We start from the raw sequence: 27,913 nt of genomic DNA, 5'->3' as shown, positions 1-27,913 counted from the left end.
TCAAGAAACTTCTCCACTTTTTACTGAACACACATTGCTGCTCCCCTCCCAGGGGCATCTCAGGGGGGAAGGAGAGGCAAAAGGCAACAAAGTCTCAAAGCACTTCATCGGTAAACAAGATCCAATTCTTATCTCAGAGGCTCCAGGACTGCAGACAGTTTAAAACACGTACAGGTGAGTTTGTGAACCGGGAAGAAGAGGAATTCCAGGCCTCCCAAGGCTTGGTCTAGGACCAGCAGTCCACTATAGGCTCTTCATTTCAGTGTGGAAGGCAGATCCATTGCTCACAGTCTGTGTCATTTGCAGTAATAAAAGGTTTGGGAGCTGTCAGTGCTAGCAGCCAACATTTAGCAAAACACTGAAGCTGTGCTCATACACATAGGAATAAAAACCCCTTCCCTGCCTCAGAAACAGGGATATGTCTGGAGAGACAGTAAAACCACTGGTTCCAGCTACACATCAAGCAGAAAGACCATTATGAAGCCTTGGGGAGGGAGGACAGTGCAGCTTGCATCCGAGACTGGCAGCCAAGTTTGGGGGAAGAAGGGGAGAAAACAGACTGCAGTGTGTTACATTTGCAAACTCAAATTATGGTCTGTCTTCCCTCTTCCCCCATCCCTCTATTCCTTCTCTCCCCAGTTTCCCATGCAAACTCTCTGCTGCTGGAGAGTGTGATCAGGGGATAATTTAAGACACAATAGCTGTGTGGCCTTTATAAAAAGGAGAAGTGTCCCATGTTTTGGAATAAGGAGTGGGAAGTCTCCTCCTGCCATATATCTGAGGAAATCTCAGTCTTGATGTCCAGCCCTCACTCCAGTGATGAGCAAAGACTGGCAGAGCCAGGGGAGAAAAGTCCTGGCTTACACCACAGGTAGAACCCACAGATGTGGTAGGAACTTGTACAGGGGAGGTTGCACATGAAGCACCAGTTTAAACAAAGGCTTCCTCAGTGGGAGTGCCGTTGATTTTGAAGAAAAGTTTGGCATCTTCCATCTTCTGCTTCTTTTCTCTCTCTAGCCTGCGCCTGTAGCAGACCAGGTAGATTGGGAGGCAGAATCCCAGGAGGCTCAGGCCAAGCAAGCCAACATTCACCTGCAGGAGGAAAGCAAACCAAAATTAGGCTGGTTAGGAGAAGACAACAAGGCAGTCACGCGTGCAGCAGTGTCAGAGCCCAGCCCACATCACCAGCTGTGGGCAAACAGGAGACGCCCTGCTCCCTGTGCTGGCAACATCCTCCACTGTTTTCATCCTTAGAGAACCTTGTGTGTGCAAGCTAAATGCTGCAAGAGTTTGTCACTCTGGATTATGGCTGTGGGAGTCTTGTTCTACAGAACAGGCAAGGGCTGGTAGAGCTGCAGGTGTTTCACACCAAGTGTGCTGATTGAAGAGTAACAGGCATGGACACATGTAGCCTAGAGACCAGAATTCTCCCCAGCATCACCCATGTCACGATTTTATTGAGCTGCCCAGACTCTCACCAAGACACCACATCAGCCCTGCCCTCAACAGCCATTTGGCTTTTTGGTCATTAGCATCAGCAATCCAAAATTTACTGGTAATTGGAGATTGTAGTTCTCAAGCATCACAGTGTTCTTTCTCAATTTTGAGGTCTGCTCACACTCACCCATTTTAACCTGACAGATGCTGACTCACCACATAAAGTGTTAGTGGAAAGCCCTCCCTTCTTCCCTTTCCATTCACCATAAGGGTTACTGGCTTCCCTGCCCAGAGACTCATTACTCACACAGGGACAGGGAAAGGTCTCCTGGACAGCACCAAGGTAACAGCAGACTGAGGGACATGTAAAATTACAGCTGTTTTTAACCTTGGTCCATGCACAGGAGTCCTTAAATGAGCCAAAAATCATCTTAACCCCCAAGCTTTCATATCAAAACTGAGAAGAACTTGCCCAGAGGGGGTCTCCTTTCAAAGGTCCTGTCAGTGCCATGAAGAGAGGCTGCTGCAGGAGGGCAAACAGGGCACTGATCAACGACTGCAGCCCTGTCAAGCTGCCAAACTGAGTCGAGGGGTATCTGTCAACAAAGAAAGCAACAGCATTATTATGTGTCACCTTGACTTCATATCACCCAGGTCAGATTACATTCCCAGCCCAGTAACAACAGAGACCAACGTGAGAGCACAGTCCCAAGACAGGCGTAATGTGCAGAACTCCCTCCTGTACTGGGTATCTGCCCCTTTTTACAGGGTATTTACACAGACCCTGTGGTGTCACACTGCTCCTGAGAGCAGAATGGAACTGTGCCAAGGCTGGAGCCTTCTTCTTCAGATCATTCTTATCCTGAGTCTCAGACTTTTGTAATATCAGATCCAGCACTTGTTTTGTTTTGCAGCTCTACTGTGGGCAAGTGGAAGTGCTTATACAGCTCCTGTTTCTATTGCACAGGGAGCAGAGTGGGGATATTTACAAGTTAAAAGCAGGGCTGCTTTATCCAGATGGCAACACCAGTGCCTGTGCAATCATTTTCATCTGGTCATAACAATTTGCTCCCTTTGGAGGTGAGTGAAACCTGCACGACAGGTTAGTGTTTTCCTTTTTAGAGGACAAGTCTGATCCTATGTCAAACTAAACAACACTGTTGACTGGCAAGTGCTGGTATCAGATAATAATAATGGAAAAATAAATTTCAGGAATCTTCTAACATCTTTCTCTTTCCATGACTGAGCAGTAATTAAAAACAGTCTGGTTAAACTAAACTTGGGAAGAAAGAAGCAAATCAAAACCTTTAAATATTCAAAGAAGTCATATTCAAAGCAAAAATACCTCAACTCCAGGAAATTCCAGAGTTGCAGTGGTCAAATAGGATTAGTTTACCAGTAAGGTGATACTTACTGCAACATACATTTATTTACCTTGCCCAAGACAAAAATATTTTGCTTCTGGCTGCTAGGGAACCAAAAGTTTATACATTTCTGAAGCAGAGTCTTAGATGTGTTCTCTAGTCTGGATTCCCCAAACAGGGGGATCTAAACCTTTGACAGAAAGAGTCTGGGGGGTCTCCATCCATGGAGATATCCAAACAAAATCTGTTGCACTCCTGGACAACCTGCACTGCCTGACCTTGGTCTGGAGAGGTCCCTTCCCACCCCAACAAATCTCTGATTCCCTGAAAGAAAACAGCTCCTCTTTGTTCCTCTGTCCTGCCTCAGCACTGAGGGACAGATCTGTTGTCAAGGCCAAAAACATTGCTTAATGAGGAAGAGAGCATTTAGATTCAGCTATTGATAACTTGCAAAGTTGGAAACAGGATGGGTGATCTGTCCTGGGAAAGGGAGGAGGCATCACTAATGGTATCTTGAGCAATGTTTTATCAATGTCAGCTTCAGAGGAGAGCAGCAGTGATGTTTTCAGTCCTGTTAATGTTTTACCTGGGCACATGCACACATCTGCTCATTGCAAGACAAAAAAAGCCTTGAGTTTTTACTATATAACCTGTGTGTCAATAGTTTAGTCTCACACATAACTGTTCCTGGCTCTGTTGCTAAACAAGGAAAGCCCTGGGATTTCAGCCCAGCTATTGTCATGTCTAGAGGTGACTGAGGAAACAAGTTGCATCATTTTTCCCCTCTGACCATGAAGACCTCGTTCCTGATCTCCCTCTCCCCTGGACAGCCCATCATCCCAAACCAGTTTATCTGGCCAGCCACATCTTATGGGGAACCAGAGACTTACACAGCTGCATAGAGGCCTCCCACAGCTGAGTGGATGAATCCTCTCACAATTGTGTGCAAAATGAAGGACAGAATCTGAAAAAAGAAGCAGAAAAATGTCACATCCTAGACACCCACTCAGGTGTGCCAGAACCCAACACCAGCCATTCCTAAAAGCTGCTCTTTTCAGGTAGGATTGGGAAACCCAGACCCAAAACCTGAAATATCAGCATGAGGGAACAAATTTGTACTTGTCTTCAGGCACTGCTTTTCCTTATTCTGCACACACAGAGGATCTCTCTCATTTGTAGGTGGCACTGCTGCAAGGACATGTCCCCAGCACCCCCTGGGCAGGATCACAAAGCTTTTCCATGGCCACCAATTCAGTTAATTTTCCACAAGTTATTGCAGACAACACGTAAGAATGAGCAAACTGCTCTTACTTGCTCATAGGCAAACTGATGTTTGCCTACATCATCAAGGTGTGTTTAAGTGTAGCATAAAATCACTAAACTCCTCTGCCAAAAATAGGTGGTGCCACAGAATAAATATTTTAAGAGGTTTATAATCCCACAGGTACCATTGGGCACAGCATTTGACGCAGGAATAAGCTGCTGTACACATCACCATGTTATGCTTCTTGCTGCAAGTTTTTCCAACCTTCAGCAGCTTAAATCAAGCCCAGTTTAAATGTACAGGCACTGCTGAGAGGATCTTGGGGGGGCAAGAATTTGTTGCCACACAGGCCAGCTGCAGAAACTTCAAAAAATTAAAAAAAAAAAGTTTAAAGTGCAAAAAAGTTAAAAAAAAAAGTTTTAAGTGCAAATAAATCCTGAATCAAGTGGCATTTTAACTACAGCTGCTTGTTCAGGTTTTCCCAAGAGATCTAAAGTGCACACAGTGTTATTTGTTTCTGCTCTACAAGTGGGGCTTGCAAAGCAGGATGGAAGTTTCCCTGCAGTGCCAGTCCCAGCCCTCCTGCCACCACCAGCAGGTTGTCCTGGCACTGTGCTGTCATTCTGGCAGCACCCCACCCATTTCACCCACTCACCTGCAAGGGTAGATTAGGAATAAGACAGGTGATTCCAAATCCAACCAGCAGGAAGTTGGTGAACACAAAGGCATTGGTGGCGTTGGTGATTTTCTGGATCTGACGGTCACGCTTTTTCTTCTTCTTGTCACCTCTGGAAGGACAGCAAAACCTGGGTTACAAACACCCCCAGCAGCTGCTGGGACTCACAGCAAGATTCTCTACACATCACATCAACTATCTACACCAGTTTGGTCACAGATCTGCCTATGGAGGTGCTGGGATCTCCACCAGTGGAAGCTGAGGAACATCTGGGTAATTATTTCAGTGCTGTTACTCTTACTCTTAGGCTAGGAGGGAAGTCTGAGCCTCTCCTGCTACAACTTAAATTTGCTCTTCTCGACTGATCTGAGTGGACATGGAAGATAGTCTGCTCCTTTCCTCTGCAATTATCAAGTCTTCCTTCAGGCTTTCTTTTCTATACTGAAGAGCCAATATTCTTTTCAGTCTTTGATCCCACAGCACACAAGGCAGAGCAGAGGGGGCCTGCCAGGTGCCTGCATGTCCCGTGTGGGGCACACTACGCACTGCTCAGCGTTGCTCTCCTCATTCTCCTCTGAGCCATCATCACACTCTTTCATTCTCCAGTCCATGATGTATCCGATCACAGGCGCTGTCAGCAGGCACAGCAGCTGCAGGACCCCAAAAATGGAAGTGTAGAAAGCCACTGCAGGGAAAAAAAATAATGATTAAAAATAGTTTTCAGTCCAAGCGATAGGAAAAAATATGAAAAAAGCCTTCCCATTATCACTTCTCTTATCAGTCATTCATCAACCTTCCAGACATCAGAATAGACATGCTGGGCACACTTCCTTCAGCCATTCTGATCCTGCACTGGAATTCTCTGGGCAGCAGCAGGCAGGGCTCCACAAATGGGGACACAGCACCCACTGAGTGTCAGTGAGGTTTATTCTGGGCAGGACCAGCAGGAAGAGTTTTTATAAGCTTTGTGTGCTGCACAGCCAGGCCTGCTTTAGTCATCTCCTCTCCTGCCTTGCTGGAAGCTGCAGCTTCTCCAGCTGGGATGCTCCAGTGAGGACAATCAGGCTGGGAAGGTGAGGGCTAACCCAGTTTGTGCTGAATGGACAAGTTTGGAAGAAAGGGGACAGGAGATTAACATCTAAAAATAACAGCATTTGTGAGCAATTGTTACAAAGCTCAAAGTGATGAGAATTTCGTGCTAACGATGAGAGAAGTGTCCCCGTGGCTTGTTGAGGGAAAGCTGATGCCAGCAGACTCAGAAGAAATTGTCCCCTCCTGTCACTGAGCAGTTCCCCCACCCTGCAAGGCTTTTTTCCACTTCCTCTCGGCAGCCCACGTGGTGACTGAGGCAGCACACAGGGCTGGTGAGTCACGGTGTGCCACAGCTCCAAAATAAGGATGTGGCTCTCAAACTGCCCATCTCAGCACACACAGCACAAGTTACAGCCCTGCAAGCAAAGCAGCTGAAATTCTCATTTGTCCCTCCCGTTTTTAAGCCTAGCCAAAGCAGTACAGCCAGGATTTCCACCAAAATCCACTTGGTAATGGAGAGAAAGTTTCCAACCAGCCTCTCTCTCCTAAACAGTTGCATCAAACCCCAGCAGGGCTGCTCTGCTGTGCCCAAGGATGGCACCTGGTGATCTTTTCCTGGCTCCAGCTGCTGGCAAAGGAGCTGAGAGGAACTTCCAACCTCCAAACTCACATTCATGGCCCCGTTCCTCCCACAAAGACAAGCCCTGGAGTGACCCCACATCCCCTCTCATTATAGCAACTGCTGCAGCCAAGAGAAACAGGTGGCATCACTCTCTGAGAGCTCTGCAGGAGCTGATTTACTGCTGGCTGGTTATTTTTTAATAGAGGGTAAGAAGCAAGCCACGCTGTCATGTTTTGCCTCTTTATGCTGCCCTGAACATTTAATCTTAGGCTCTAAACAGCAAGGGCAGAGGGCAGATTGAATTAAGGAGAGAAATTTATGGGGTCAGCAAGGGAAAGGGAGGAAACAGTAGCTGCTACAAAACAAGGCCCCCTCAGCTTATCTGTCATCTTAAAAAACATTTTTTCCCAAGGAGAAAAAGCAAAAATACCTAGCAAAGGAAGCACCCATGGGCACAAGCCTTTACATTCCCTATTTTAGATTATTTTCCCTCAAAACTGCCCTGAGCAAGCACCCCACACTGTTGAGTTTTCCAGCCCAAGGTCTCTCAGTGTCACCCCATTTGAGAGCAAGGTGACAATTTATGAAAGATGCAGACAAATTTCATGTTCTAGGCATTACAGGTCTCTTCTCCCCTGCCTTCCTACAACACAGTTATTTACAGAATGAACCCTTAAAGCTTCTTCCTCATCTTTTGGGGGGTTTCAGCAGATAAGTAGCCACAGGCTGACTGCTCTCTTCACCTTTTGGTTTCCTGACAGGTCCAACTCACCATAACCTGCACAGAAAGAACTTTCAAGGACACTGTGCCTCACTGCAATTAAAGACTTCACTACTGATGTGCATGATTCTCCCCACATCCTTCTGTTCTGCTGTAATCCCAGGAATATTTAACTTTTGACCACAACCCTTGCAGGGTTTGGCTCAGCTCTCCCAAGGGCAGCTGCAGGTGCAGGGAGCTCTCTGAGCAAACCCCACCCAGGAGAATAAACGCAGGAATCAGGAGGAATGTGAGGGAGCAGCATCCCATCCCATCCCCTCCTGGTGCACACACAGATTGCATTTCTGGAGAGCTGCACGTGCCTTGGAGCTGCTCTTGCAGCAGAGCCTGACACTGCTGAGACCAGACAATGCCACTGTTTTGCTGATGCCATGGAAACACCAAGACAGAGACTGCACTGCAATGAGCCCAGGCTACAATCAGGGGGAGGAAGGGGAAAAAAGTAAGGAAGAAATCTTAAAGGTGGCACAGAAAAATTGCAGCATACTCAAGGGGCATAATCCCTGTTTTAGCAGGGAGTTGGATCAAAGCAGAATTGGCAGCTTGTATAGTTAATGTTAATTCTGAAATTCCAAGGAGGGGAGGAGAAGAAATTAAAATTAAATTAGTACAGCAAGCCAGGGTAAAAATAAATATTTTTTTTAAAAGCAGTGTCAGAGTTACAAGGCAAGCAGACAAGGAAGCAGTGTTGGGAAAGGTAGGCAGTGTGGAGTTTGTCCTGTTCTGCTGTTTAATGTCTAAGCTGGCTCCTGAGGCAGGAGATAAAGAGCTGAATGCTGCAGGCTGTCAGAGGCTCAAGAAACAAAGCAATTCAGGGAATGCCAGGGCACTTGGAGTTTCCTGAGTTTCCTTCCCTCCCCCAGAGCTCACTCCTGTTTTCAGAGGAGTGCCTCTTGATTTATCAGCTTCATGCAATCCAGATTTAACAAGTTCAAACTGGATCTTACTACAAAGGACAAAAACAAAATTTAAAAAAAAAAGGCTAAGTCCTGTTTTGCAATCCTGGGTATTTTTGACAGTAAACTAATGTACTCTTTCCTGTTTGCTCCATGAAACTTCATCAGAACTATAAATGCAGGGAGTCCAGCCCTGAGCCTCCCCAGCACCCACCAGGCTGCACAAAAAACCAGCTCTGACTTCACTTCTCCCCCTGGGTGCTGGGCTGAGGCACTCAGTCCAAGCATTACTCATGAGAGTCAGCTGCTCTGCGTTCTCTGCTTGCTTGGGACAACTTAAGCAAATACCTGCTGAAATAGGTTTTCTAGTTAAAATAAAAAATTAGCAGTCCACCCCCAGGGGTTAATTGCAAGAGCCTATGTGGGGAAATAACATGGGGCAGTATCTGACAGACACAGGGTTAAAATTAGCCTGACATTCAAGCACCCACCTCACTGCCCCTCTGTGCTGGGCTGCTTCCAGCCCTTCCCTGGGCCCTCCCAGCTGCTGTCAGTGCACTTGGACACCAAGGATTGCCCTGCATGGAGCAGCTGCTGAGTAATCAGCTGCTCTGCCTTCACTCACCAGGGCTGGGTCACTCCCAGCCCCAAGGATGCAGGTAAAGTCTTCAGAGGTTCCCCTACCTTGACTTTCATCTCCAGACAGAAACTCCAGGATGGTGTTCATGGCTCCCATGTAGAAGATGAGCCTCAGCTGGGTGACACACATGGTGATGAGGCTGAGCAGCAGGATGGGGCTGAAGACACTCTTCATGAAGGAGGGAGTAGCTGCAGAAGGAAGAACAGAGCCTCTGAAGAAGGCAGCACACCCTGGCAAACATTCACAGTGGAGCTGCTGCTGGCAGGAGTTCACCTGGTGCCTCACAAACTCTCACCCCATCAGCAGCTGCAGATGCTGGAGTTTGGCTACCAAAGTGGGGCAAGGCAGCAGGAAAGGAGGCTGCCCTGATTTGGTGGATTAAGACAAAAAGAAGCCTCAAACCATTTGCTTTCACTATCAAGGCCAGGTTGGATGGGGCTTTGAGCAACAGGTTCTGGTGGAAGGGGTGGAATTAAATGATCTTTAAGGTCCCTTCCAGGTCAGACCATTCTATGATGCGCCAAAGTAATGAAGGCTTGGTCATGGTGGCAACAATCCACCTAAGAGCCAGCAGTGACCACCTGCCCTGTCCCCCTGCAGCTCCCATGTGCTGTCCCCACCACTGGCTGCACCATTTGTGTACAGGGAAGGACACAGGGACAGGATTCCTTACATAACTGGTGGCTGGCACGAGGCCCTGGCAACACTTGGCTCACGTTTTGCTCCCTTGCAAACGGGTCTGGAGCAGAGCAGGGAGGCCAGCAGGCCTGTGCCAGCACCCTGGGGCACCCAGAACCACACCTGCACTGTCAGGCTGGCACTTCACTTCCAGGTCCACTGTAGACAGACAGAGCTTGTTGTTCTCCTGCAGAGCTGCTGGCTCCTTGGGGCCCTTCATGGAGCTCCCCACGCTCAGACGGCGCCCCACGGTCGTCACTTGCTTGTAGAACTGCTTCCCAGTGATTTTGTGGTCAAAGCCCAGCCAGCTGAACTTTATTTTCACCCTGTTGGGTTGCAAAGAGTGTGAGAGCTGCAGCACAGGGTGAGGAGTCACAGGCAGCAGCGTTGCAGGAGTCAGAAGGGCTATTTGTGGATTTAAGGCACCGGTTTCCATTACAGACCCACAAATGGTTTTGATCCAGAGCACACTGAGATATTTTCCCTGGGCCAACTTGGCATAAATCAATATAAAAATACTTATGGCCAGGAACAGATCATTCCCCCTTTGTAATTCCCACAGTTTGGAAAGTTCTGCTTTGCACAGGTAATCCATGCTAGTGGCAGGCAGAAATCCTCAGCCTAAAAGGTGGCAGCAATAAACAACATGCAAGGGGTTCCCTGTCTACTGCTCCCCTAAATTCTTTGTGCCAGCTTTTCCTAGAGGATTAGGAATGGGATTAGCCCTGCAGACTCACGAGTAGTCCATGTCTTCTGGTCCTGGGAAAGGCTCCAGGGGCCAGTTGAAGAAGCAGTTGAGGAAAACGAGTCCTGCACAGCTCGCCCAGACAAGCAGGATAAGGATGAAGGAGACCCCAAAGTCATAGATAACCTGGGAATCACAAGGGAATATGGGTTTGGCTACAGGAGCAGAAAGATGTTTCAATATTCTTGGAATGAGTCTGAGAGAAGCAGGGAAAGAACATCATGATACACTTAAAATGAGTTGAACTCAAGTGGTAACAAAACATTTTTTTACTTTCTTGGAAAACCAGCAGGAATTTCCCTGCACACCTGAGACTGCAGTGAAACATCCCTGGTTCAGACCCAGGTGATCTATCCAGGCAGCCCAGGTACCATCTCATGCCCCTTCAGTGCCATCTGCCAACCATAAAGTATGTTCAAAGTCAACCCTTGGTGACCATCACACACATAAAATACACATTTGTGTATTAAAATATATATATATATATATATATACACACACAACTTAGATATTAACAAAGCAATCATTTCTTAAAAAACCTTTAGTTTTTCACTTCTACTTAGCACTTCTCAAGTCTTCTATCTGCTGCATTCTTGAGGCAGTCACTTGGGAAGTCTCTGATACAGACAGGAACTGAATCTTGCAAATGCACATCCCTAAAAAAGACCTTTAGCAAATGGTCTCTCTTTCTTTCCACTTTATTGCTAAACAGGGCAAGACACCAGCACAACACCACCAGTCCCAAGCCCTGATCCCACAGCCTCACCTTGATTCCTGGGAAAGTCACAGCAGAGGAAGCATAGGAGCCAATCATCAGAGCAATGAACGTGGAACGAAGGTCCCCAAACATGTTGGGCAGCTGTGGAGAGAGAGGAACATCAGCTGGAGCAGGATGAGGCTTTCTCATGGAGATATTGGCATTTAGGATTAATTCTCCTGGATACCACAGTGTGAAGCAGCCAGTTTTACTTAGGCATGACTTAGCTCTGTAAGATATTACTCTGCAGGTTTCACTGGTGTCTCCAGAGACAGGCAATGTCTACAGCCCAAGATTTATGTGCCTACTGATGCTGCTTCTTTCCAGACTGACAGCATATTTTGCATCATTCACCTTTAGCACAGGAGCATTTGCTCCAGCTCTTGGGCTTTCTCTAAAAGTTCCTTATCCCAAAAACCTTTAGCCACCACTTTTCCTCTCCCACAAATCCTCTGTTTGTCACCCTCTTTTTAGCCAAGGGTTGTTAGACACAGGCTGCAGTCTTTAATACACCCTGCAACACCTTGAGCTGCCAAGCTTTGTTTATGCACCTTGGGTCAGCACCCAAATCCTTTGCAGCAGACCAGAAAGTTCCTGTTATAACAAGAAGGAACAGAGAGCAGCACAAACAGTGCTGCTGTTTGCATTTCCATTTCTAGCCATCTCCAAGGCTCCTTCTGTGGCAGCAGACTCTGCTGATCATTCCTGCATCACTGGGATGGCTCAGATGCCTCAGCACACTGTCCCAGAGCTAGGTGCAGGGAAGGAGTCACAAACACCAGACACCCAAGGATTTATCACTCAGCACAGCTACTGAGCAGGCAACACAACATTGCTGCTCCTGCCAGCCACCCCCTTCACTGCCTGGGCTCCCATCAGGTGTGCTGAGAGCAGACCAGGCTGGTTCAGCAAGGAGCTGTTGGGAAAGCAAAGCTCTCAGCAAGGACAGGCAGCAGCAGCTCACAGCAACCACTCTGCCACCTGAACAGCAAAATCACTCCCAGGATGGCTCACCAGCCCCTGCTTCCACTCAAGATCCAAAGGCAGAAACCAAAGGAAGGTCTCTCCAGCAGGAAACCTTCCTACTCTGCTGGAAAAGGAAGAACTCCTTGTTTTCCTAAACAATCAGAAGTGAACAAGTTTCCATCACTCACTAATGCTGTCCTGGGAACTGGAAATTACAGGGAGAAGCACTGAAGTTGTCAGGCTATGGAGAGCTGGACTGACACCTCCTGAAGCTGGTCAATAGGCAGAGATTCTGCTGCAGGCTGGCAGGTTTCCCTCCCACCTCCTTTTTTTTGGGTCACTTACTCCCCAAATTCACTTGAGCATCACTCCCACGTCAGCCTCAGAGGACCTCAAAGCAGGACACTGCAGATGCCTTCTAGGACTGAAGGCACGAGCAGCCCTTTTTCTGTGCAAAGAGGCTGCTGAGCAAAAAGATTCAGAGAATTTCAACCTGAGCAAGCAAGTGCTGCCACACACTCCCCTTGCAGGGCTGAAAAACAAACCCATCTTTCCCAGGAGCAGCATACAAGGCCAGCAAATCTGGCTCGTGTCACGGCGTGTTTACAAGGCAGAAATATTCCTGAGCAGGAGCACTCCGGGACCCATCTGGCTGCTCATCATCCACTGCAGAGCTTCCTATGCACTGCAGCCTGCAGGTCCTCACATAACCCCAGGCTGGGCAGCAGCAGCGATGTGCTGAGCCTGATGCTGCCCGTGAACCCTGGAGGAGGAGGAGGAGGCAGAAGGGCTGTGCTGCTCTGCAGAGCATCCCCACACCCATCACCCCGCATGCAGGAGAGCTGCCAGCAGGCTGCTCCCGGGAGCTGCAGACAGGAAACTGCTCAAGGATCCAAAGGTCTGTTACCAGGCGCTGAAAAATCTCCTCTTGGAAGCACTGCCCTGGATTTACACACTCCCAGAAAGCAGCATCTGCCCAGGGGAATGGCTGAGGGTTGTAAAAAAGGATGGTCGCTGTCACCAGGATGGGCATTTGTTTCATCCCAAACGCCCCAAACTTAAAATAATGTCCAAAAATGACAACAAAACTGCTGCTCCTGCTGGGGAGCTCAGGGCAGGGCAAAAGCTGTACAAACACAGCTGCTTCTTGGCAAGGGCTGGTTTTCCCCAGAGATCCAGAGTCCACAAAAAGCTTTTTTCATACAGCAGGAAAGGAACTTCCAGGTGGATCCTCCTGCTCTGAGGGCTGCTGGAGACACAGAACAGGAAGCCACAAACAGGAGAACCCAAGGCTGCTTCTGCCTTGATTGGGACAGAAGTCCTAGAAAGGCTAAAGATTTCCTCAAATCCAATTTGGCACCCAGCAAGGAGCTAGATTAAAAAAATTGGACAGAAGAGATTTAATGTCTTATCCAGCCCAATCAAAGCAGAAAGTGCAAACACTGAGCACGTGGAAGGGGGAGAAATGTGGGACTACCTGAAGGGGAAAAGGGGGAAAAGGGGGAAAAGTCTTGAAGAGTTCAAGACCAGAAAACCCCTCAGACTGAGCCAGCACTGGCAGTGCCTGTGCAGGTCTCATCTAAAGACCAGCCACAAAAACAACATGCAATATTTACCAAGTCATTTTTCACGCTGTCTTTATACTAGCAAGCATTGGAAAAAATGAACCACAGAGGGGAGAGAGAAAAAAAAAAAAAAGAAGCAATAAAAAACACAAGCCATGGAGCAAGTGAGCTCTGTTTTTCTGCCACCAAAAAGGATCTAATCCTCATTCTGATCTCATCCCCGCAGGGCAGAAGTGACTCCTCCAGCAACTTCTGCCCATTCTGGTATGACAGCTCCAATTCTGCAAGACCTATGACGACAGAAACTCTTAAGCCTCTTGTTTAAAGGTCACTGACACTCAATGCAATATTAACTTTATGCCCTGTCACAAAACACTCTGTGAATGTTGCCACACGTAACTGTTTTTTACTGGAATCCTTTATTGCAGGTCTGTAATCCTAAACTGATAAATCATTTCCTCTTGCAGATTTTTTTTCCTCATCTGCCCTACAGTGAGTTTGTAATAATTTATGTTGTTTTCCAGCTTTTCCCTGGAGACATTCCATATACAGAAAACAGCACAGCATTGCTACTGAAGGCTGTTTCCCTCCTCTTGCAAGGATTGTTTGAAAGAACAGCAAAAAAAAAAAAAAATCAAGGCATTGAGAACTAGACTACTGAAAAATGGTATTTTTGTTCAATTAAACTTTGTTTTCCCTATTGGGGGTGTGTTTGGAAGTTACACAGACACTAAAAATATGTTCTGCAGGAAAGCCTCAAACTGCCCCCTTTGCCCAAAGCATATGGAAACTCCTGTTCCCATTCTCCAACAAACAAAAGCTCACAGAGCCCTAAGTTTTCCTAATATTTCCAAGTAAAAAAGATTCCCTACACAGAAATGTCCCCCCCCTCTCTGATTAAAGGGGGCTGTTTGCAGCAGAAAATCAGAGCAAAGCAGCTGTAGTTCTTTGAAAGGAAAACAGGACAGAGAACAATCTATAAAAGGCTCTTTGTGGTAATTTATCACACATGTTTATTTCTTTGCATGAAATAGCCTCGGAGCAGAACCAGCGCCAGATTCCTGTGTTGCTGTCAGAGCCACCAGCACAGATCTGTTTCCATTTCCAATCTTCACTTACATTGGCCAAGACCAAGTCACGAGGCAGAAATCTCCCCTCTCTGCATTTTAACAACAGGCACAGGCTGACCTTGTTCCCAGAACTGGGAAGCCTCTGCTGGCTGCCCCCTGCTCCCCAAGCCACAGCCCAGGCACCCAGGAGCAGCAGCTTATTTTGGCTCCACAGCCTGCCATGTGCTGTCATGATACCCTGGGGACTTGTTGCTGGAAAAGGCTTTAAACTCAAGAGGCAAAAGCTTTGTGGAGCACTGTCCCAGGCTCTAATCCTGTTTATCCCTGTCTGAGGGTCCCTGTCACCAGATCACACCGTGTCCCAGGAGGTGTCAACACCTGACACCCCACGAGCTGGGCTTCAGGGACACCCTGCCACGAAGCAGCAACCAAAACCTGCCTGGGGTGGCAGGACCATGGCACCAGTGGGTCTGAGCCGTTTCCTGGAGCAGCTCAGGTCACCTGCAGCTGGCAGGAGCAGGGAGTCACCTTGCTGTGAGCTGTGGCAGCCAGACCGAGCTCCCCTGGCACCGGCAGGAGCAGGGCTCATCATCTCCTGGGTAATGAACGTCCTTACAGAGGTCTTTTGGGTGTCCCCTTTCACGTGCTCAGGGTACAGCCCATGAGCTTGTCCCTGTGTCCCTCCCTGCCTGTCCCCAGGGGCCACAGCTGGAAGGAATCCACAGGGCATCACCCTGTGACAGCCCAAGATGGTTCCTGACACAGCAAGTGCAGCTTGCAGGCACAGTGGTGAAGCTGTGAGCTGCCAACGACCAACATACAGCTGGCTCTAACAGGCAGCAGCACAGCTCTGCTGTGGTGCAGGTAAAGGAGTGTTTCCCTCCCACTTGAGGCTATTTTTAATGACATTTAGACACCTCAGGTACCAAAATGCATCAGAGCAGCTGCACAAGCAGCTACACCTGCCTGTGGGTTGGAGAAGCCAGGCCTGAAGCCAGCCCAGCTCTTTGCAGAACACACTGAGGGATGGGCTCCACCTGAGGCGTCTGTGTGGCCTCACAACATCCCTGCCTCCTTCAGAGCTCCCCAAGGCTTGGATCTCCTCTTGGAAGAGCTGACCTTTTTCCTGCTGCTGCTCTTCCTTGGCACTGCAGAACTGGCTCACTAATGAGGGCACTAATAAGTGGCTTTGCTTGCTTCTGCTGCTAAAAGGCACAGCACACCCAATCTACTCCTGCCCTATCCTGCCCTCGCTCCTATCATCACCAGTGGGTCTAAAATAATCCGTGACCCCTTAATAATCACCCAGGGAGACAATAATCAATGCTGGCAGCAGCAGGATGGGAATCCTCTCCTCTCCCACAGCATTACTGAGGTGCTCCTCTATTCCTTGCTTTTATTTGAAGCGGGATGACATTTGCCCCACAGTTCCTTGGGGTCACAGACAAGGCTTACAGTGAAGAACACCACATATGAAGGCAAGAGCAACATCTGCACAGAGTTCTGAAAGCTTTGGATCTATGAAAGCAACAGCAGCAGCAAAACCATGGTACACAGAGTGCTCTCTAAAGCCAGCCTCCGCCAAATTTATGTCTCAGGACCTCAGCCAGTGTCTAAGCCCTGTTAAATTAGAGGCAACTTTAACAGGAAGTTTTACTTTAGCAGCAAGTTCAAGGTAGTGCAGTCCAAATCTGAAAGTTTTTAACTACAGCTCAGGGGAAAAAAAATTTAAAAAAAAAGCAGTGCTTCCCAGGCTTGTTTTCTGGGCGACTTTCCACCCAGCCCTGCTTGAGCCACACTAACAACAATCAGGGTAATGAGGCAGAAAATAAAGCAGTTATTTGGAGAATGATACTGCTTCTGCCTCCAGGCAGAAAGAACCCCAAAACACAGAGATCCAGCTGACAGTTGTTGACCAAAGCTTTCCATACAATCCTGAACATATCCAAGCGGGCTGTGCACACCCAACAACACAGCATTTCTAAGGAAGCCTTGAGGGACTCTCACCCCTCTGAAAAGCAAAACCTTTTGTGATCAAGAAGAGCCATGGGGGCGAGATGTACACTGTGCTTGCAGAAAGCTGGTCATACCCAGCTGCAAGGGTTTGTGCCCTGCTGATTCTTCCTGCACTATGTCAGTGCTAAATCCAGTGCAAACACACCTCCAGCCTGTGCCAAGCAGCTGAGCACTGCATGTACAGGCACATTATGAGCCCTAGACAAAAACACTTCCTTTTTTCTCCCCACCTTCACCTGAGATACAAAGGGCAGGTGAAAAAAAAAAAAAAAAGAATGGGGAAAACAAGCTTTAGAATAACAACCAAGGACTCACTCCCAAGGGTGAGTGACCCTTTGTACCAAACACAAACACGTGCTATTCAAGCCACAGGCAGAAGATCCTCTCTGCTGCTGCCTGCCAGCCCAGCTCACAGGCACCGTGAGGGACAGAGCAGTCAGGTAGTAACTCTTCACTTACCGTGAGCGATGTGAAGGTCATGCACATCCCACCAAAGCCATTCAGAGCCAGGGCAATGAATATCAGCACAGACAGAGCTGCAACAATAAAAAACCTGCCCTCAGCTCCCACGGGGGTGCAGAGGGAAAGGAGGCAGAGCCCTAAAGGCTTTGGTCCTGACATGTGGGAACCTGTGTGCATCAACACCCTCAGGACATGTCACCAGGCATCTCCCCAGCCACACAGACTGGCAGGGACAGGGCTCTCCTCCAAGGCAGCTCACAGGGAATGGAGGGGTTCCTTCTCTCTAAGGCACAGACTTGCTGATGCAGCTTGTCTGCTGGGTCTCAAAAGGAAGATTTACTTGAACAAACAATCCAAGGGGTCATTCACTATCTGCTCTTGAGCAGCCAGCTCCATCTACCTCTGCTAAAAAAGCCAGTTAACTTTGGGTGCTATTACCTATTTCCCAACCCTGAAAAAGCCAGGAACTCGTTTGGAATTGCTCCTTTACAGGACCTGGCCCTGCCCAAACACAAAACTAAGAGACCTGGGTATCTCAGACGTTTGGCCGTGCTGCACTCTCCACTCGGTGTTGTGAAACACCAGCCCTTCCCAGAGCCACTTGGCTCCCTCAGCCTGGCTGATTGCTTGGCTTGTGACCCCAGTACAGCACTGGGGGGGTGACAGTTTGAACTTTGCTTCCCCAAAAAACCCCAAACCAGAGCCCTGCAATGCTCCCAGCTCAGCAGAAAGATGCCAACTTACAGTCTGGGTTACTGGCACCGTACGCAATCAGCACACAGGACACGGCAAAGCAGGCACTGCAAGGGAACCAGAGCCATCAGTTTCTCACAAACAGCCCTGCCCACAGTCAATTACAGCTGCTTCCACCTCCTCAGCACCTCGCAGGGCACTTTCTGTAAGAGGGAGGGAAGCTGGCAAAAAAAATCCAGGGAAATACCCAAATATTACTGGCAAACAAGTATTACAGGCAAGCTTTGCACAAGGGCTGGGGCAGGAACATTTCAACCCAGCACTGACAGCTCTGTCTGGACCCAAATTCCCACTGGTTTTCCAGCACATTTTTTCCAGCCCTCACCTCATGGTGACCAAAGGCAGCAGCAGCAGCTTTTGTCCTGAACCCCAGCACTCAACTCCCCTCTGGTAGGGTCTGACTCAGAGACTTGCCCTGTTTTTCCCACTCTGCCCACAGGCCAGTTTGGTTTCTAACCAAGTTCACTACATTAAAATTGTGACAGTTAAAACAGAGCTGGGGTCCAGCGATCCCAAAAGTCACTAATCCCTACATGCCATGACAGAAGCAGTTGACAATGTCACTGTCTGAGGCAGAAAGCAACACACACCACATGGAAGAGAAGGGCCCTGGGAAAGGCAACAGGACATGTTTATCCCTGAGTTAACTCCCCAGCCTGCAAACAATGATGTAACATCTTGGTTTTGTGCCTCTCAGGACATAGCTCCCAGCCCAAGGAGAAAGCTACCCTCCCTGACTCACAAATGACTCTGCTCTTCCTCCAGGCTCCATCTGGCCAGGGATCACAGAGCAGCACTGCAGAGCTCAACTGTGGACACCGAGTCCCAGGCCCTTCCCTTATGGAGCAATGCACTGTGCTGGCTGAAATCACCCCAGAGCTGCTCTGCCGTGTGCACATCCCATCCCTCAGCCACCTCCCAAGGCTGCAGGGAGCCCAGAGCACCCAGCCAGGGTGGGAGATAAACCCTCATCCCCCCCGAGCCCTGCACACCCACCTGCCCAGCAGCCGCAGCTTGCGGGGGCCGTACTTGTCCATGACAATCCCCAGGGGCAGAGTGATGGCACTGAGCAGGAAGGAGCCAATGGTGAAGGCCAAGTTCAGCATCTCATCCTGGGCGTTGCAGGAAGGCCATTTGTGCTCTGAAGCTGTGCTGTTGTCGAGCTCAGAGGTGTTGGTGGTGGTCTCTACACGGGGTGAGAGAGGACAGGGTGTTAGGATGAGATTTAAAATGCTGCAAAGGAGGGAAGGGAAAAGCCCTGCTGGGCATATGCCCTCCACAGTGCAGTTTTTATTCTAATCAGTGAGAAATGGAGAAGCAGAGCAGCAGAAGGGTGAGGGAAACCTGATGAGCTCTGCTTTGAGTAGGAAAACACAGCCATGAGACAGGTATCCCACACAGCAGCAGGGTAAAAACCCAGGAATGGAGATTGATTAATTTATTAAAACAACTATACAGCAATGGCCTGGCAATTACAGAACACTAAACCCTGCTAAACCCAAAGGGATACAAAAATAAGGTCCTGCTAATCTGCAGCTGTCATGTTCTCAGAGATCTTCTCCCTAACAAAACTAACGACAGCTACAGCCAAATCAGTTATTTTGGTTCCAGACACCAGGCTGACAAGGCCTGGCACTGAGCAGCAGCCTGCTCAAATGAAAAGCTTCCTACCCTCACTGCAGGCATCAGGATGAAGAATGGCTTTGCAGCAGCCACCCTGCTTTGACTGCCCTGGCTCTGAAAAATCCTTCCTGGATTTAACTACCCTGTTCCCAGGGGGGCTGGCAGCTCACCTGCCTTCTCTGTTTTTTTAAAGCATGGATGCATCTTTAAGTCCTACCCTGTAATTAGCATTTTCTATTCTTTCAAAATGAGTTTAGGTCACACAGATCAATTATATTCCCAGCTTTCTGTTCTTGCCCTTACATGAGGAACTCTGCATGCAAACTCCCACGCTGAACAGAGCCCACGTTGTGTAACCAAGACAGAAACAGGACAGTTCAAAAAAAACAAAAAAGAAAGGAAAGAAGTTCCCTTTTACTGCCTCATGTCAGCTCTTCTCCTGTTACATGCCTATCCCAAGGCTGCTTACAACTCCTCGAGTGAGCTGCGTGTGCCTTCAGACTGCCATTAACTCACAGCTCCAGTGCACTCCAGCTCTCCTCCTCCCAACACTTATCTGGAACCTTTGCTGCTATGACAAAGCACTTGCTCTCTTGCTGCTGCTGCTGCAAGGCAGTGATATCAAACACTCTCCTTCTTATTTAATAATTGATCTGACAAAGTTCAGTACTAAAGGAGGAACAGAGAGAGAAGTCACAGACATAACCACCAGCATGAAGTGAGGCTGGAGATTCCCAGCGAGCCCAGGTTGGTTTAGTTAATTAGCAGGAATCCCTCATGTGCCAGTGGCTTCTCATCCACTGCTTGCTGAGGCTGGTGGGGGAGATCCCCATGGCTGCTCTGTGTTAGCTCTGGAGGTGGCACAGCCCCATCTTGCATGTTCCTTCTGCTCAATCCCAGCTCCTCTACAGTTACTGGTTTCAGCCTGGCTCTCCCAGCTGCCCTACACCACCCTCCCAGCTTTGTGTCCACTGCAAACAAACCTCACCCCACCTTCCTGCCTTCAGGTATCAGCAGGAATTCAGGCACTGATATCTGAGGCCTTGGAGCTGCCTCTGTCCCCTCCCAGCACTCCAGGGAGGGCTGGGGCATTTCTCCCCATTGACATTGCTCCCATCAGCATCTTTGCTAAGATTGCTTCAAGCTGCCTGTGTTCCTTTCCACTGCCATGTGCTCCTCACTGATAACCTAATCTGCCCCTTCTCTTGTCCTGTCAGCCATGGATAGCCAGAGTAAGCAACAAATATCCCCAAAATGTCACATGTGCCACCAGCAGCATCTCCTCTGCACGGAGGGCAGTGCACTGAGGCACCCGAGTCACATCCTTAGGAATCAGTCCTGGACAGACTGTGGGAGCCTCTCTGCAGTTTTCACCCACAGCATCAAGGCTTTTGGGCTCTCCACAAAGATAAATTCATAGGAAACAGATGTGGGTGAGAGGTGAAACTCGGGAAAACAAGAGGAGGAGGGGGGGGAATTGACAAAGTAGTAGCAGTTTCCCTGTGTCAGCACTCTCCAGAGATAGCTCAGCTGAGGAGTGGAAGGAGGGTGGAGGGACACGAACAGTGCAGTGACCTTATAACTTCTGCACGTGTTAAAGCCTCAGTAACCCTCCCCACACAGATCTCCAAGCAGGAATACTCAGCCTTTAAAGCTAGAGAATACAAATTCCTGTTCATGTTCTGATGTGTTCACTGCTGTGTGTCCCCAAGGAGCTCACACAGCACACACCATGACGAGTGTGCATGAGGTGAGGACACAGCTCAGAAACAGCAGAGAAATTTGTCCATTTCTGAACACTGGAAAGCTGGGAATGGGACACCAAACTTCACTCCCTGCCTGTACCAACCACCTTGTTTACAGCTGCTGGGTGCCAGCTCCAAGGAGAGGCCAGGCAACAGCGCTATGTGGAAATACAAATTGTTTGTGAAAATAGAAGCAGCCCCTGAGCAACAAGAGAAGATCCACTGAGGCGTAATGGAAATGATTCCAGCAGCCCTTGGCACCCTGACATCCCCTGATCCTTTGAGCCACCTCCATAAATAGAACACTTTGGAAGGGCTGCAGGTGTGTGCTGCAGGCACAAGGTCCAGCCAAGAGTCGGCTCATCCATGAGCAGGGATTCGGGTGCCAGCAGCTCGTTGGCACAGGACAGAGAGTGGCAGCACAGGACATGCAGCTAGGAGGGGCTCACTGGGCAGAGAACCTGCCTAACTACTCACCTACCTCGTGCACCTGGCTGCAGCAAGCAGCAGCTTCCCCTCAATCCCAGCTCAGATCCCGTTCCAGATCGGTGCGTGCCACACTCCCGGCAAAATCTCCTACGTGCCTGGCTCCATCTGGAAAACTGCTCTGGGCAAGGACTGGCTCTGTGCCCAAGGTGCTGCCCTCCCCAAATCCTCCTGCATGCAGCACTCGAGGTGTCACAACCAGGCAGGGCAGCAGCACAGGGCTGTGCTCACTCACTGCTGCCTCACTGACACGGCAGCAGAAGCTACAAGTCTTTACCAGCAATTACAAGAACATTGCTGCCTATTTTTACAGCACTCCCCACACAAGCAGCAGGATTTCTACTGCCCAATTAGTAGTTCGAGTTACTATTTAAAGAATGACAGCTTAGGTAAGGAGAAGGCTGCCTGGGTAATCATTTGTGTCAAGATCATTGCCGGGATTTGTTCAGGCTGGAACATTCAAAGCCATTCTTTCTCCAAGCAGCAGGTCAATCATTAACTGCTCTTCACTGACCTCTTCAAATCCCAGGCACACACACACACACCAAATCACCAGAGGAACGAGTCTGGCTTTTCCAGCAGTGACTGCCATCTCAGATAGCAGAGAGCAGCTTTCCTTTCATCTTATTTCAGATGCAGACTGAGTCAAAAAGGCAAGACACCCCCAGCCACCCTGACAATAGCTCTGTCACAGCCTGCACACCCTCATCTTTCTCCTCTTTTTTTTTATAGAAGAAGAAAAAAAAATGGAGGGAAAAAAAAAAAAGAGACATAAATCAAGGGCAAAGAACAGGGAGTATTGGTTTAAAAAAATAGCACACTGAAAGACATGTGCAAACAACTGATTTTGCAGTCTGCCCACATAAGAACATGTTTTCTCTTTTTAGGATGGTGTCATACTTCTGGGAACTGGGAGGAGATGTTCTTGCTTTGTACCACTGCAAAAGCAATTTATTCGGGTTTCCCTGCCCTTCCAGGACCCTTTCTCTGGGTGCCTGAAAGCTTCATATGACCAAGGCACAGTCCCAGTTAAACTCCCCTTCTCTGCCCAGCTGTGGTTTCATTTTGCAGCTGCTCTCAGCCAGCACCTTCCCACGACAGCTGCTGATCAGCACAGTGTGTTTCCTGTACAAACTGAATATTTACCACCTTTACTCTTTTCCTGTTTACAGCCCCACACGTGCAGCCCTTCCACAAATCCTAGCTGTCATATCTGCCCAGATTGTGAGGGACCTTCAGACTGCAAGTTCCCCACCCAGAGCTCAGATAAATATGGGAAAAGAACTGTAAGGCAGCACCTTCCCCCTCTGACCATGTCAGGGCTCGTTAACTCGCTGTAAGTGAATTAGCTTATCATCCCTTTGGTACTCTGCAGCCCTGTCTTAGAGGAAAGCCCTCTGTGCCCCTTATCTCTGCTCTTTGTGAGCAAGATTATCAAGTTCAGGACATTTCTCTTTCTTCAAGCATGTTTCAGACCCAAGCGTTCAGCTTCCCAATCCCAGAAACATCATAGCAAGGCAAGGCCCTGGACTGATCAAATTCCCCCAGAGCTGATAAGGCCCAGAACGGTGATAAAGACTGTGGAGTCAGCACTTGCAGGAATAAAAAGATGCTGCTTCAGTTGGTTAAAGGCCAAGTAGTAGTGTAGTAAAATTAAAATGGGAACAAAGTGCTACTACCAGGCTCCTTGTCAGCGAATTTCAAGCATACCTGAGGTGGCCCAGCGGGTACAACCCCCCACTCCAGCCCTGTTGCACAACTGCTCTAAAAAATATTTTGTTTTTTCAGATTTTTTTCCCCTCCAGGTGTCCATCTCCACCCTATGTTACTGAGTTAAGAGTCCATTGGACCCCACGTTTGTACAATGAGTGAGTAAAATCCAACAGGAGGAGCCAAGGGCAAGCAAGGGATTCAACAGGGAGACAAGGAGCCCTTCATGAACTGCAGCACTTTCTGGGCAGCTGCTGATACCTTCAGAGAAGAGCCTGCAGAAGGGACAAGGTCTAGTTTTGCCTTTCATTGGAAAGCATCACAAAGTACAAGAGCTTATGCTGACAAACTGAAAGCCCTGCCAAGAACCTTTGGCTCATTAGGAAAATTCTATTTTTTTTTTCCTTTGCAATACTTACATGCCCACAGCAGCATTAGGAACAACAAGTGCCCAAAGGCTACTCGTCTTTATTTGTTTGCAGCAGCCTTCCAGCCAACTTGGCTGCAGGATTCAATAGGTTACACTGAAAAAGGCAACCACTGGGTCACCCTAATGCCAGCAAAGGCAAAACTCAGTTTGGGGCTGGTCATTGAGAGCCTCCACACACTTGGAGCCAGGAGTCTTCCCCACAAAACTCATACAGAGAGGACAAACCCAGAGAAATGAAAGTGAGTCAGCACAGATTAATGCCCCCACAGCTCATCACAAACCATCACGGAGTTCAGAAGTGATGGCCAGATATTTGAGGACAATGAGAACATTTGACTGCACAAATTTCTTCTCAGGGATTAAGCTTTCTTGCCTCGGGGCACAGGTTGGCCACAGGGAGGGAGCAGTTGCCCCCAGGGCAGCAATTTCACAGCAGTCCAAACATTTGCATCTTCCCTGTGGTCTGTGGGCATGGGCACTCCCAAGGGGAGAGCCAAAAAAGCCGCAGGTTGGGGAACAGGAGTGACAAACCGAGGTGAACCTCAGTGATCGGGGACAAACTGAAAGCAGCCGAGGCAAAGAGCAGGAGGTGGGCCCCCAGTGAAGTTCTTGTCAGCAGAGCACATCTCAGGAAGCAGACAAGCAAATGCCTGCTCGCAGAGACAGTCAGCATTTGCTTATCAGCTCCTGTGTGCTTTATCTGCGTGGCAGAAAGTCTCCACCTGATGGGTTTAACGTGATCTCTCGGCTGTGACAAAGTCTCCCTGGTGTGGAGGGAACACAGCAGCCTTGGACAGAAGTCCTGCAGGGTGTCCTGGCACTGGGAGTGTCCCTCACACACAGGAGTGCTCCTGAGGACACCAGTGACAGGGAGCACTGCCCTGAGAGCAGAGCACAGCATGGAGATGGAGCTGCCAAACTGCAGCTGATAAAAGGCTCAAACCCGTGCATTTTTGCCAGGTGCACCAACCCAGGCCCTGGTACACAAAGCAGGGGAGATAAGCAGCTGATGAATGAGCAAAAGCATCAGCTGATGAATGAGCAAAATCATCACATCATTCGCAGGTACCTTTGTCTGGACTTTGCTTCCCCACACCTCAGTTTTCCCCCACTGTTCCCAGCCATCATTCCGCACTGATTTCCAACTCTTTTCACCAACTGCTTCCTCCACCAGCCCCAGATGGGCTGATCCAGTCTCAGTCCCCATCACAGAGCCCAAACTGCCTCTCTTCACTCTGCCCTCCCCTCCTCTGAGCACATGCAAACCCTCAGCCACCACAAATCCACACCACACCTTTTCCTGGGGCTCCTTTTAACCCCACTGACCACCCAAACACTCTGTGGGGTGCACAATTCCCTCCATGCCCAGGCTGGGGACAGATGTCCACCTCCAGGCTGTTTTCCCAGATTACCATTCCCACACCACAGATTTATCTTTCCCCTTCCAGGCTGTGTCTGCAGCAGGAACAGTCACTTCTGGCTGGCCCAGAGGGTAAATCTCAAGCCCTCACAGAAACACAGTCTGGTTTGAGCACATCCTGGGTGCTTGAAGGAGGAGAGGAATGATCAGCAGTATTTAATTCTGCAAATTCTCCTCAACAGCAGCACTGGACTGCCCTGATATTATTGCCACCCATACTCCTTGTTTTCTCACCACTAAGGACAAAGTTCCTCTTATAAACCCAGGATAGCCTCCCCAAAAATCACCATCCTCCAGAGCCTTTGCAAAGGAAGAGCTCATGGCCAAGGAGAAAAGGCCATCCAGAAAAGCTTTATCCCATCATTAAAGCTCCTTTTCCCAGCCACCCTACAAAACAACAGCACCTCCAGGCACACTGCACCATCACCAGGATGCCACTGCCTTTGGGAAGGAGCACAAATCCCTTTCCTTCTCCCCTGGGATCAACACGGAGCTCAGCCCTCCTCCAACCACCTCCACACCCCCCTGCACCAGGGAACCACACCAGCAAACCTCAGCAGCACCTCACCCCAACACGAGCCCAAAAAACGCTTACCTAGGCCATAGCACAGGTAGGAATAAAACCCTTCAGCCTTCAGCATGATGAGCAGGGACCCCCAGCCCAGCAGGACGGCCGAGAAGAGCAAGTTCTCGATGATGGCCGTGAACGCCATCCACCAGCGCCGCCGGTGCGCCGTGGCCAGTGTGGGGGCCATGGCTGCCTGGTGGGGTGGCCTCCTCCTTCAGAGCCTCAGAACCTGCAGGGAGCAATGCCCAGTGAGCCCACACTGCTCAGAGAACATGAAAAACCCCCGTGGTTTAAGGGATGTCCTCACTGAGCACCCAGGCAGAGCTGCCTGCTGGATGGCAGGGACTCCAGTACAGAACTGGTTTGTGCAGGTACCAGCCTGCCAAGGGACCTGCAGGGGATGGGGGAGGCACAGGTGCCCTTGGAGAGCCCCTGGGTGCTCGCTCAGTGACACAGGGCTCTGCTCAAGGACTCTGTTCCACTGCCCGAGCAGCAGGAATGAAAATGCAGCAAACAGCCCACGGGGAATAAATGCCAGGACGGGACCCTGATGTCCCCACTGCCATCAGGCTGGGATGGGGACACAGCTCCACATCCCAGAGGTGGCTTCAGAGACCCACCAGGTCTGCTCTGCCCTGTGCAAAGGCACAGACCTGCTCTGGAAGGTGCAGAGGGATCTATAAATGCAGTTTATCAACAATATATCACCAAGGAGCATTTTTGCTGCCTGCCAGACCAGCCAGCTGTGAGACACCGCAGCTCAGTGGCATCTCCAGGCTGCCCCAGATGCTGGAGCTGCATTTACTGTGCCCAGCTCCACTTGTGCCAGTCCCTGGAACCCACGGGAGCGAGCAAATTGGGGAACACACCTGGCCAAGGGGACAACCTGACCCTGGGGAGCCCCGAGTGTCGCAAGGCAGGAGGCCCTTTGGAGCCAAGCTGAGGCTTTTCCCAGCCCAGGCACAGCTCAGGCTGCACTCTGGGGAAAGCAGCTGGCCACACAGCCAGCCAGGGCAGCTGCCCTTATTGGTGACACCAGCACCGGGTGCACTGGCAGGTGTGACCCAGCAGCGATGCCTGAGGGTCAGGGCTCCCTCCCAGCCACAGAAGCCGGTTCAGAGCCCCCCCTCACCCACAGCGCAGGCCCGCTGCCCCAGCACAGCCCACAACGCATTTCCTCCATCACCTCCTCCTCTTCCTCATCCCTGCACAGCCCCCTCCCCAGCCCCGCCATCCTCTCTGCGACAAGAGCCGCAGCCCGCTGTCCCCGCTGCCAGCGGTCCCCCAGTTCTCCCCAGCACAGCCCACCCCCACATCACCCCCGCAGCATCCCACACCCCCAGGGAGCCCCGCAGCACCCCCAAGGAGCCCGGCAGCATCCCACACCTCAAACTGCCCCGCAGCATCCCCCAAAGAGCCCCGCAGCATCCCCTCCCTCCTCGCCATGCAGCCCCCCACCCACGCTCCCCTCTCCATCCGCTCTCCCTCCGCCGCCTAGCCACTCCCACGCGTGAATGCCCCGATGCCCCCCAGCCTCCGCAGTGCCCCCTCTCTCTCTCTCCCATGCAAACCCCCCGCAGTCCCCGGTGCGGTGCGCCCGCCGCCCCCGGTCCGCGCCCCGCTCACCGCCGGTGCCGCGCCCGCTCCGCTCCGCCGCGGTCCCACCCGGGCTTTTTATCCGGCCTCCGAGGCAAAACAGGCGCGCCCGCTGATTGGCCGCCGCCTCAGCCAATGGCCGTGCGCGCCGCTGCCGCTGGGGCACGTGCCCGTCCGCGCACCCCCCTCCCGCCTCCTCAGGGCCCCCCCCCGGGACCCCCTCACGGGACCCCCTCACATCCCCACGGGATCCACCCGGGATCTTAGCCCGGGACACTCCCGAGATCCCCCCACGGGATCCCCCATATTTCCTCCCGGGACCCCCCGGTATTTTACCCCGGGATCCCCATGGTACCCCCCGCTCTCTCCCACCAGTACCCCCCGATATCTTCTCCCAGTAATCTCCCCATTTCTTCCCCCCGGTAACCCCCGATAACTACTCATTGCTATCCCCCAAGTACCTCTCACCCCCAGGTATCCCCTGGTAATTTTCTCCTCCGGTACTCCTGTAGTACGCCTCGATATTCCACGGGACCCCTCCCGGTGTGCAGGTACCCCCAGTACCTTCACACACAGACTCTCATACACACAGACAGACCCTCACAGGTACA

At 50.2% G+C, this 27,913-nt stretch overlaps 1 protein-coding gene across 2 annotated transcripts; it reads right to left on the bottom strand.

The window, feature by feature from the left end:
- Positions 1–107: 107 nt before the first annotated feature.
- On the bottom strand, positions 108–27,913 carry SLC43A2 (solute carrier family 43 member 2). 2 transcript variants are annotated; one of them, XM_005493643.4, is made up of 14 exons: positions 27,764–27,913; positions 25,734–25,935; positions 18,721–18,910; positions 17,716–17,771; positions 16,969–17,045; positions 10,902–10,994; positions 10,128–10,261; positions 9,514–9,716; positions 8,757–8,900; positions 5,288–5,426; positions 4,721–4,853; positions 3,692–3,765; positions 1,910–2,033; positions 108–1,092 (listed from the first exon to the last, which is right to left on the bottom strand). In XM_005493643.4, the coding sequence occupies exons 2-14, from the start codon at positions 25,891–25,893 to the stop codon at positions 931–933; spliced, it is 1,689 nt and encodes a 562-aa protein (XP_005493700.1). In that variant the 5' UTR covers positions 25,894–25,935; positions 27,764–27,913; the 3' UTR covers positions 108–930. The 2 variants fall into 2 exon arrangements, with proteins under 2 accessions (XP_005493700.1, XP_005493699.1); XM_005493642.4 differs by lacking the exon at positions 27,764–27,913 and adding an exon at positions 27,333–27,458.

The sequence above is a fragment of the Zonotrichia albicollis genome, chromosome 22 (genome assembly GCF_047830755.1).
Source record: "Zonotrichia albicollis isolate bZonAlb1 chromosome 22, bZonAlb1.hap1, whole genome shotgun sequence".
In the NCBI taxonomy this organism is placed as follows: Eukaryota; Metazoa; Chordata; class Aves; order Passeriformes; family Passerellidae; genus Zonotrichia; species Zonotrichia albicollis.
Note: the sequence above shows the minus strand (reverse complement) of the source record. Positions and strands in the feature narration are given on the sequence as shown.